This window comes from Melozone crissalis, unplaced genomic scaffold (genome assembly GCF_028551555.1).
Source record: "Melozone crissalis strain CALT ecotype California unplaced genomic scaffold, PUWL_Pcris_2 ptg000231l_1, whole genome shotgun sequence".
Lineage (NCBI taxonomy): Eukaryota > Metazoa > Chordata > Aves > Passeriformes > Passerellidae > Melozone > Melozone crissalis.
In genome coordinates, this window is record NW_026535993.1 from 1,371,456 (window position 1) to 1,383,272 (window position 11,817).

The 11,817-nt window shown below is 53.1% G+C and overlaps 1 protein-coding gene across 1 annotated transcript; it reads right to left on the bottom strand.

Moving 5' to 3' along the window:
- Window positions 1–4,743: 4,743 nt before the first annotated feature.
- LOC128949393 (olfactory receptor 14J1-like) lies at window positions 4,744–5,472 on the bottom strand (the record flags this gene model as incomplete). The annotated part of the gene is made up of 2 exons (XM_054294255.1): window positions 4,744–4,749; window positions 5,008–5,472. Coding segments are annotated over 2 exons (471 nt in total), but the record flags the coding sequence as incomplete, so codon positions are not given.
- Between the last annotated feature and the right edge of the window lie 6,345 nt (window positions 5,473–11,817).

An 11,817-nucleotide genomic window follows, 5' to 3' on the forward strand; every position in this document is an offset into this window, starting at 1 on the left:
CCATGGTGCATTTCTGGAAAGCCATCCCAAGAATCTGGTGTCATCGGTTACACAATAGCAGTGCCTGTGAGTGCAGCCTCCAAACAGGGCTGCCTCAGGTCAAGAGATAAGAGACTCATCTGCACACCCAGACATGGCACCGACAATGGCAAGAGGAGAAACTCAGTTCATTCTCTGCCCTGGCTGCTCCCAGGACCATTTACTGGAGAGCCACCAGCTCATTAAGGGCCAATCTGCGTAACAGAGAAGAGTTCAGAAGAACAGCACAAAGTGACAATCCAAATTACAGCTCCTGGGCGAAGGACATCTTGTCCAGCTCCTTCCCTGGGACAGCCAGCAGCCCCAGTGTCTAGGTTTGGAATCGCAAAGTCACTGAGAGCAGGTGGGGAAGACTGGGGGGAATTGGAAAGGGACCGGGAAGGAACTCAGGTGTATTGGGAGGGACTGGTCTGTACTGGGAGGGACAGGAGAGGGTGCATTGGCTGCTCCCGCCTCCACCGCCTCCCATTTGTCGAGGCTCCCGCCCATCACAGCCTGCAGCCATTCAGCGCCAGAGGCCGGGGCCTCGAGAGGGGTGCCTAGGGTAGGCGCCGTATTTTCTGGTTTTGCCTACAACGCCCATCATGCCCCGCGGGCCGATTGAGCCCAATTGCAGCCAAAACAACAACGCCCGTCATGCCCCGCGCTCCACAGAACCTCCAGGATCCCACAGTGCCCCCTCAGCGCCCATTCGGGACTCCCATAAGCACCCCCGAACCCCTGAGTGCTCCCACCCCCACAGATGGCCGGTACAGCCACTTCTGGGAATTCATCTCCTCTCGTCCCCCGCGGCCCCAGAGCCCCTCAGAACACAGTCCCGCGCCTAAAACTCCGGCCGCAACCCGCGCCCTAAAGAGCCTGGTTGGAGCTCTCCGAGCTTCTCCCAAGGGCTCCCGTGCCGTTTACGTTCCACCAGAAGATCTCAAGTCGGGGCTCGGACACAACGGTGTCCCCCAAGAGCCGTCCCGGACTCCCAAACATTTCGTTCCAACCGCTTCCAGGACTACAGCTCCCATCATGCTCCGCGGTGCACGACCAGCGCCATTCCAGCCGGGACTTCATCTCCTCTCATGCCCTGTGCCACACCGAGAGCCATTGCAGCTGCGCCCAGAACTCCCGTGATGCTCCGCGGCCCCGTTAAACCGTATGATACCCGCGCTTACAACTCCCATCACCCCCCGCACCCCAGACAGCCCCGTTCGAGGCCCCTAAGGGCCCGCCCGGATCCTGAAGGGCCCCAAATTCCCCTCCGTGACCTCCAAGGGTCCCCCTGGACCCCCAAGTGCTGCCCCGGACCCTGAACTGTCGCTCAGAATCCCTGAGTGCCCCTCCAAGTGCCCACCCGGCTTCCCCAAGTATCCTCCAGACCCTCAAGTTCTCTCTGAATTCCCTCCCCAGACCCAAAACTGCCCCAAATGTGCCCCAGAAATGTCTCCGGGAACCTCGAAGTGCACTGCCCCCCCAACCCTGTCTGAGAAAAAGATGATAAAAAAGATGACAAAAAGACTACAAATATACCTAATTAACGTAAAGAGAAAGAAATAAATAGCCAATAGTAATTAATTAATTAATTCATGAAGGGAATTGTGTTACTTGGAACCAATGATGAATAATTTTCTTGGTTGCTAGAAATGTATCAAATTTTAATATAAATATACAAATTAGGTAATAAAAATATTGTCTAAGACTATCCTAAATAAAAATAATATAACTATAATTTTGTTATTAATGAATTTTATTTATAAGGAAAAATGCTTAAATTTTTCTTTTTTTTGGGATGTCAGTCCCAGGTGGGCGTTGTCAGACATGGTGAGACTGGGGGTGAGGAGCCGATTGTCCAAACAGGCTCAGCCTGAAAGGGGCTCATTCTTCTCCATGCCCAGACCTCCTAAGGAGACATTCAGCATCCAGATCACCTAGGGAATGCTTCTATCCCCTCTTCTCATAACTAAAAAATAAAAAAATTCTGATGTGATTAAAAAACCAAAAATCATGAGGTGCATTTTGACATCTTCCTCCTGAAGATAACTCCAAACTGACTCCAATCACTCTACAAGCCCTGGAGACTCAAAGACAATGGAAGGGAGACAAAGAGCTCCTGAGGGCTTTCTGTATTTTAATCAGCCCCACGCTGGATTTGGGGCTGGGTCCAGGAGCCTCAGGAATGCAGAGAAGGATGGAGAAGCTGCTCAAGGAGTCAGCAGCAAAACTGCAAGTGCCTTGGAGCATGGCTGGGCCCCAGTGAGGGCAGGGAGTGCCCAAGGCTGCCCAGGGCCTGGTGAGAGCACATCCTTGAGGGCAGGATTGCAGGGAGCCCAAGGCTCTGAGCAGGGAACTGCAATGCTGAGCAAGGCCTGGCTTGGCTGCAGGAAGCAGAAAGGCCAAGCCCTGAGCCCAGCCTGGGCCAGCAGGGCCTGTTCCTCACGGCTGCCTCGGGGCTCTTGGTGGGCCAGGGGGATGTGAGGGGCAGCAAGGACAAATGGCATCAACCTGCAGCCTCTGCCAGCCTCTGCAGGGAGGCTGAGGGAGAAGCAAAGTGCAGCCCCTGCCAGGAAAGTTCCTCCTGTGGGGCCTCCAGAGGCGCTGCCCAAGGCCAGGGCACAAAGGCCTGGGTGCCTGTGGCCCTGCCAGCCCTGCCCAGCCCTTGGCCATCTGTCCTGCAGGCTGTGCCCCCTGGGCGTGCTGCTCCTCTGCCCTGGCCGGCTGCACTCGCCCATCTCGCTGTGCCCCAGCATTTCTCACCCAGTGTTGCTGTGCCCTCTCTGGGCTCCCTGCACCCAGTGCTGCCGGCTCCTGGCACACAGAGCCCGGCCATGGCCCAGCCTCACGCTGCCACACCTCCAGCACCAACATTCTGCCCTGCGAGGGACTTTGCTTTCTTCTCAGTACCAGGCTGAACCTTCCAAGGTGCTCTTTGGGGAGGTTTCCTGCAATTCCCACTGCCAAGGACAGCTCTGTCTCTTGCTGGTAACAAACAGAGAAGGGCTGGTGGGAGATGTGGTTGTCAGACGCTGTTTGGGGCACAGTGACCATGAATTTATTGATTTTTTAAACATTCTGAGAAAGGAGGGGCATCAAAGAATCTTGTACGTTGGAGTTACAGAGAGCAGACTTTGGCCTATTCAGGACTGGTTTGGGGAGTACGACCTCAGGTACTGATTTTTAAAATCAGCCCTTAAAAACATAGCAGCCCTTAAAAACAAACGTGTCCAGGAAGGATGGACACCTTTCAAGAAAGAAATTTTGAAGGAACAGAAGCATCCCAAAAGTGATATGCCAAGGAAAATGAGTGGTCTGGCTGGGTAGGGAGCAAATTAAATTATACCCCTTAAATGACAAAATCATTATGTAGCCAAATGCAGGACAGGCAGGCAACTCAAGAAATGTTTGAGGATGTTCCTAGGTAATGCAGAAAGAAAACTGGAGAGGTGAAAGCTCAATTAGGACTTAACGTGGCCACTTCTGTGAAGGTTAATAAAAATGATTTTATAAATACATTAATGGCAAAAGGAGGGGTAAGGAAACCTCCATTCCTTGTTGGGGGGATATTGTTACCCATCATTTACCACCTGTCCTGGCTCAGCAGGGAGGTACCAGAGGACTTGGGGTGCCAATGTGAGCCCATCCCCAAGAAGGGCTGGAAGGAGGAGCTGGGCAACTCCAGGCCTGTCAGCCTGACCTGAGTGCCCGGCAAGGTTATGGAACAGATCACCTTGAGTGCCATCCCAGGGCACCCACAGGATCGCCGAGGGATCAGAGCCAGCCAGTGTGGATTTCAATATCTGCACTGATGATCTGCATGAGGGGACTGAGTCCAGCATCAGCAAATTTGCAGATGACACCAAGCTGGGTGTGAGTGTGGATCTGCTGGAGGGTAGGAGGGCTCTGCAGAGGGACCTGGACAGGCTGGATCCAGGGCCCAACTCCAACAAGATGAGGTTGAACAAGACCAAGTGCCGGGTCCTGCACTTTGGCCACAACAACCCCTGCAGCGCTACAGGCTGGGGACAGAGTGGCTGTGATAGTGGAAACCTGGAAAAAGTTAAAGATAGAATCTAAAATGTTAGGCTTTGTGCTTTCCCAGATCAACTGCACCTGCGTAAGCAGTATGATAAATTATATAATTGTTAGATGTGATGATTGTTTAGTAATTAAATGTAATTATTATATAACCATAAGAAGAATAGTGAGAAACTATGTTGGAAATTCAGAGAGGGGCTAAATTTATGTATACAATAGAACAATATAAGTTTAATAATTAACATGAAAGTTATGTAACGATAGAGTATAAAACATGATCATTTCGGATGTATGGTCGGAGTCAGATTTGGGTTGAATATACCCCGATTCCCAGAGCTCTTAATAAAAAGCACCGCATATAATTGCTCCGTGCTTATGTGTTTTTGAACGCTAACAGCTGGACAGCAGCAAGCCAGAAAGGGACCTGGGGCACTGATGGACAGCAGGCTGGACATGAGCCAGCAGTGTGCCCAGGTGGGCAAGAAGGCCAATGGCTCCTGGCCTGGATCAGGAATGGTGTGGCCAGCAGGAGCAGAGCTGCGGTACTGCCCCTTACCTGCCCCCAGCTCTGCTCCAGACATTGCTGCTGCAGGTACAGAGAAAGGAAGAAAAGAGGGATTTCCAAGGAAAACTGCTGGGAGATCATTTAAAGCCACTGAGAGCACAGCTCCTTATTGACACTGTCTAGGGCTACAGCAATGATGGAGAGAAACCAAAAATCAGAAGTGGCATCAACAATTATTTTGTGGACAAGATTAATAGACTAAAACAAAAGTAAAAAAAATGCCTCAACCAAAAAAAAAAAGAACTATCAAAGATGACTTTTTTACAAGTGATTTGCAGAAACTGGCCAGCAATATAATGCTTCTGAAACCATCCAGTCATCAGTGTCCAGACTGCAGCCTTGAGCTCCTGGTTCCTCAGGCTGTAGATTAGGGGGCTCAGGGCTGGAGTCACCACTGAGTACAGAACTGACACTGCCAGATCCAGGGATCGGGAAGAGATGGAGGGGGGCTTCAGGTAGGCAAAAAAGCCAGTGCTGAGGAACAGGGAGACCACGGCCAGGTGAGGGAGGCAGGTGGAAAAGGCTTTGTGCCGTCCCTGCTCAGAGGGGATCCTCAGCACAGCCCTCAAAATCTGCACATAGGAGAAAACAATGAACACAAAACAGCCAAACAACAGAAAAGCACTAACCACAATAAGTCCAAGTTCCCTGAGGTAATGTGAGTGTGAGCAGGAGAGCTTGAGGATCTGGGGCACCTCACAGAAGAACTGGCCCAGGGCATTGCCATGGCACAGGGGCAGGGAAAACGTATTGGCTGTGTGCAACAGGGCATTGAGAAAGGCACTGGCCCAGGCAGCTGCTGCCATGTGGGCACAAGCTCTGCTGCCCAGGAGGGTCCCGTAGTGCAGGGGTTTGCAGATGGACACATAACGGTCATAGCACATGATGGTCAGGAGAGAAAACTCTGTTCCAATCAAGAAGACAAGCATAAATAGCTGAGCAGCACATCCTGAGTAGGAGATGTCTCTGGTGTCCCAGAGGGAATTGTGCATGGCTTTGGGGACAGTGGTGCAGATGGAGCCCAGGTCACTGAGGGCCAGACTGAGCAGGAAGAAGAACATGGGCGTGTGCAGGTGGTGGCCACAGGCTACGGCGCTGATGATGAGGCCGTTGCCCAGGAGGGCAGCCAGGGAGATGGCCAGCAAGAGGCAGAAGTGCAGGAGCTGCAGCTGTGGCGTGTCTGCCAATGCCAGCAGGAGGAAGTGCCTGATGGAGCTGCTGTTGGACATTCCTTCACTCTGGGCATGGTGGACTGTTGAAACAAGATATTGACAACCAGAGACCAAGCTCTTGGAAACAATCCTATGGGGTTATTTTAGAAATTCCCTCAAAACTATTTCTCTTCCTGTGGGGAAGCTTCTGTCAATATTTTATTCTTGATCTTGGGTTTATGCTTCTGAGTTACTGATTCATCTTAAGCACTGCTCTCAGCCTGAACCCCGTGGAAGGCCACAGGGAAAACAGGGCTCCCTCTGCCCCACTGCAGTCAGACCTGCTGGTCCCCACACAGGTGCCCTTTGCACATTCCACCTACCTGTAGTTCAGGGTGATCAAGCTTGAAAAATTAAGTCGAGTTTTTAAAGACTCCAGTTTAAAAGTAAATTTCTCTAAGCCCTTTACCCTCTCCCTGTGCAGCTGGACAAGATGGGATACCAAGGGTTTTTCTGGCTCTCTGCAGCCTGGAGCTGTGCCTACGGGGGAGCTGTTTCTCTCTATCCAAGCCTTGTCCCTGCCAATGCTGCCAGAGCCCAGCCCAGCCCTGGGGACTCAGCTCTGCCCTGCAGACCCCTCCCAGCACAGGGAACTCCCCAGGGGCATCTCCCTGGCAGCAGGGCCTTAAGGGCAGGCCAGACAAACAGAGATGCTGCAAGCCAAGGAGCTGCTGCTGCTGTCTGTAGGGAGAGGAGGCTGAGAAGGCACTTTCTGAGGGTGATCTGAGGCCCATCTGCTGATGCCCAGGGTGACAGTGCAGGAGTCTCAGTGACACAGACAAAGCTGACAGCCCCTTTTCTCTTCCCTTGAGGAGAAAGCTGAGAGCAGCCCTGGCCATGCAGCACCATCTCCAGAGCAGGAGGAATCTGCCCTGATGGGGGTGGCTCCTTCCACCTCCACCTTCTCCCCTGCAGCGTCCATGGGGAGCTGCCAGGCAGGCTGAGAGCTGCCCCTGGCAGGTAGCCCATGCCCTGGGCTGGCCAAGAGCCGTGAGGGCTGCAGGAGCTGCTCTGCAGGACAGCCCTGGGCAGCCCTGGCTGCAGCCCCAGCTTCAGCACCTGCAGCCGTCCCTGGCAGCAGGAGCCGTCCTGCCCTGTCCCTCTGACGGTGCCCAGGGCAGCCCCGCTCTGCAGCACATCCTCCTCCTCCTGTTCCTGTGCCCCAGAGAAACTGGGAAGTCGTCCTGACACATCCCCCAGGCTGTGAGTTGTGCTGGCTTCAGGAGATCCCTCCAGGAGCACAGGGGACATTGCCATGCACAGGGCTGTGAAGATCTTTCCCCAAGTGAAGTCTCAGCTCAATGTCTTCCCAATCCTAATTGCCTTTAGCCTGTCTCTGCCTGGCTCCTGTCCCTCAGTGCCTGCAGGCAGAGCCCTCAGCCGTGCTGGGCTGGGAGAGGAGCTGGCCCTGGGAAGAGCTGTTCCTTTAAAGCTCAGCAGCACAGACACAGCAGAATGACTTTAATGAGCCCCTCAGGGATTTGGTGTTGTTTACATCAGATCCAGTCCCTCAGAGAGTTTTCAAAAAACTTCTCAAGGATTGAAAGTTAAATTGAAACTCCAAAGTTTCTAAAAGTTTAATAAGTCTCTCTGAGAATGTGTCCCCAGGTTCCAGTTAGAGCAGAACACTGGAGGCAATGATGACAGCTGGGGACAAACAAGGCTAAGGTGTCTCTGGTGCTGAGCAAAGCTGGATGTGTTTGAGGAATGCCAAGGGCCAAGGGCTGAGCCCCAGCCCCTGGCCAGGCAGATGCTGTCCCTCCCTCCTTGCTCAGGGCTCTTGCCGGGATGGGCACTGGCATGTGGGGATGTGCAATGGCAAGGGCAGGAGCATGGGGCGGCCCCTGCCAGGCTGCTGAGCAGGGACAAGGAGGCAATGAGGCCCCAGGCCTGCAAGGGTCACTTGTCTCCTCCTCCTGCCTCAGGCCTAGGCCCAGCAGCCATGGCCAAAGTGCTGCCCAAGTTGGCTCTGGCAGGGCTGTCTTGCAGCTGCTGCACATGCCTGTGCCCTGTGCAGCCCAGGCTGGGCTACGGTGTCTCTGCCCTGCACCTGTTATAAATGAGAAGCTTGACTTGGCCAATATTCAAGCAGCAATCTGCGCGAGGGCGTTGACGGCCCTAAGTCCGGCTAGCTGAAAGGGTAAAGCGGCTGACGCCCCTGCGCATCTGAGGCCAGCCCCCCTTGGCGTCCTGGCCTCGGGCTGGGCTGGATTGCGGACTTGGGTTCGCGCTGGACGAGACGAGAGAGGAGGCGACCACTTGCTGGGGGTAAAACGTCGGTTTATTGAAGAGCCCACATGCAGCACAGGGCAAACCAACAGGTGGAAAACCCACAGCAAAATGGCCCCGAACACGGGGGGAGACAAAGTTTTACAGGGAAGGGGTGGAGACGGGAGGGGAAGCCCAGCTAACCAATAGGGGAACATGTGGGGAGGTACATAAGAAAACTGACACAAGAACTTATCCAATAAACATAGAACAAAGGAGGGGCCCTGGGACGCCAGCCAACTACGACCCCCAGAGAGAAGAATGTTCTCGAAAGCAGGGAGGAGTGGGGGGTGATTGACTGGGCCCAGGGAGGAGGAAAACTTTACTTATATGGTGGGATAAGGGAGGAGCAGTTATGTAACTTGGGAGATTGACAAATAACGGGGGCAGGGGTAACCGTGGTAACATAAGTGCCAAAGACACTGTGGCGGGAAAGCTGGAGGGGGAAGAACCGTCTTACAAAGAACAGGGGGGGAATAATACATAAAATGGGGGAACAAAACAAGAAACTTAAAAACACACTACAACATCTCCCCGTTTCTTAACAAATAAAATTAAATGAACAGAAAAGTCTATAATGAGCTTAAAACGCAGGGACCCGTGGCTGGTCTTGCCAAGTGCTTTGCAAAGTCCATCGGCCCATGGATGGCGGACAGGTGAAGTGGTGGGCCCCTCTCCATCAGCGGCTCTCACTGCCTCCGAAGAGAGGTTACAGATGCGGGATCGCTTTTTTCCATGGGACCGAGGTGTTACGCGCTCACACCCGGCACTGTCACTTTCTCAGGACCAGCTCGCGGATCAGGGGAGCAAAATTCAAAAGTAAATTGGGGAGATGTACTAAAAAGCAAAAAGGTAACAGTTAGACATAACATACTCACAAAAATGGTTCTTCCCCGAACAACCAATTTAAATAAAACATACGAGGGGTAAGAGCTGGAGCAGGGGGCGAATGGAAGGAAACGTGACATAGGAGGTCAAGGGGTGGAGGAGAAGCTGGAGGAGAGGGCTCTTCTGTAACTGGGGGGAGATCCGGAGAGAAAGACAAAGATTGATGGTGTGGTTTCCTCCGCCGACGCCAACAAGCTTGCCGGACCTGTGGTACTGCCTCCCTCTTGGTCCTCTGTTTCGGGACGAAGGGCCTGACCCACTTAGATGGAATCCACCTGGGGCCTGAGGGAGTGGACACGCAGGCATATCCCCTCCCCCAGGTCACCAGGTCAAAGGGGCCCTCCATCCGCCAGGTCTCCGGATCTTTTACAAGAACCGGTGGCCTGGCTTTAGGCTGCAGCTGCTGGTGACTGCCGAAATGCCGGACCACTGGAGGATTTTGGCTGTCAAAAGAGCAATTTAGAAAGTTAAGCGTGTACAATGCCCTTGACAGCCAGACGTGGGGGGTCTCCACCTTCATCGCCGGTTGTTGCCGGGATAAGATCTTCTTAAGGCTCTGGTGGGCCCTCTCCACCATGGCTTGGCCTGTCGGGGAATAGGGGATGCCAGTCTTATGGACTATTCCCCATTGCTGCAGGAAGCTCCGCAGCTCCTTGGAGGTATACGCAGGGCCGTTATCTGTTTTTAGGGCCCTAGGGATGCCCAAGACAGCGAATGCCTGAAGCAGATGCTTCTGGACATCAGCTGCCTTTTCACCTGTGTGGGCAGAAGCATAGATAGCCCCAGAGAAGGTATCAACAGAGACGTGGACGTAACACAATCGACCAAAAGATGGGATATGCGTCACGTCCATCTGCCACACTTCACAGCTCGCCAAACCTCGGGGATTGGCCCCCGAGGCCACAGTAGGCATCTGATCTTGTTGGCATTGGGGACATGTGGCCACTATCGCCTTGGCCTGATCCTGCGTCAGATTGAATTGCCGGACCAGGCCAGGCGCATTCTGATGGAAAAGTTGGTGACTGATCTTAGCCTGGCCGAACACGTCTGGGAGAGGGGCCTGCGTAACAGCAGCCGCGGCCAGAGAGTCGGCACGACGGTTGCCTTCCGCAATAAACCCGGGCAGATCAGTATGTGATCTCACATGCATAACATAAAAAGGGTGCTCGCGGTGGGAGACTAGCTTGACGAGCCTGTTAAGCAACTCAAATAATCTTTTGTTGGTGACCTCTTGAAGAACCGCAGACTCAGCTCGAGACACTACACCTGCGACATACGCAGAATCTGTAACCAAATTAAAAGGCCCAGGGAACCTCTGGAATGCCCTGACGACTGCGTCCAACTCAGCAACTTGTGGAGAGCCCTCCACAACAACAACATCAGTCTCCCACTGCTGAGTCTGAGGATCCTTCCAAGTCATCACTGACTTGTGGGATGCTCCAGACGCGTCGGTGAAAACTGTCAAGGCATCCAGCGGCTTCCTGCTCTGAACCTTTTTCAGCGATAATTTAAACTCTGAATTGAATAATTTGTGGGCCGGCCGATCTACTGCGATGCGCCCGGTGTAGCTGTCGAGTGCAAACTGAAGATATTCATTAGTTTGCAGCAGTTCTTCAAAGGCCTTTAATTTGAGTTGTCCTGATTCTAATTTAATTGGGATATGTATGCATGCGAAATCACACCCCGCCAGCTCCCTGATCCTCGATCTTGCTTTGAGGATCAGTTCGGCTACCAACTCCTGTGGCCGTGTCATTCTTTTGGACCGATGGTGGCTGAGGAACACCCACTCTATAATTAAGAGGGGATCACCCAGCCCCTGGTCCCTTACACTGGTGTCCCACTGGTGTATCATGCCATGGAGGTGTGGCAATTTTCCCAGTATAATAAAATTGAAGGGCAGGCCCGGATGGTAACGGTGGGCCTGCCTGGCCGAAATAACTTTCTGTATCTTCTCCAAGGCCACCCCTGCCTCTGGGGTGAGGGCCCTAGGGGAACTCAGCCCCTCTCCCCCTTTCAACAAATTGAAAAGGGGGGCTAGGTCCTCAGTTGAAATGCCTAGCCAGGGTCTCACCCAATTTAAAGACCCACATAGCTGATGGACATCCGCTAGGGTCTGGACTTTCGTCCTAATAGCCAATTTCTGCGGAACAATGGTCCGCTTTGTGATTTCGAGGCCCAGGTATTTCCAAGGTGGCATCCGCTGAATTTTGTCCTGCTGGAGCTCGAACCCTGCAGCAACCAACGCATTGGTTGTCAGGTCAAGCGCATGAGCAATCAGACTGTGGTCGGGTGCACACACGAGGATGTCGTCCATGTAATGGTGGATGATGACGGCATCCCCGAGGGTTGTACGTATGGGTGACAGCAGCGAAGCGACATACCATTGGCAGATCACAGGGCTGTTCTTTAGGCCTTGCGGAAGCATTCGCCAATGATAGCGCTTGGCTGGGGACTCACGGTTGATGGATGGAACCGTGAATGCAAAGCGCAGGGCATCGTCTGGGTGCAGGGGAATCTGGAAAAAACAATCTTTTATATCTATAACTGCCAAATTCCAGTTTTGGGGGAGCATTGCTGGGGAGGGCATCCCTGGCTGAAGAGGACCCATGTCCATTATTTGTTCGTTAATTTGGCGGAGGTCGGTCAGGAGCCGCCACTTGTCCTTATTAGGCTTCTTAATGACAAACACTGGGGAGTTCCAAGGTGACATTGTCTCCACCAGGTGGCCTTTCAGTAACTGCTCCTGAACGAGCTCATTGAGCGCTTTTAATTTTTGCTTGTTGAGTGGCCACTGCAAGACCTGTACTGGTTTATCTGACAGCCAAT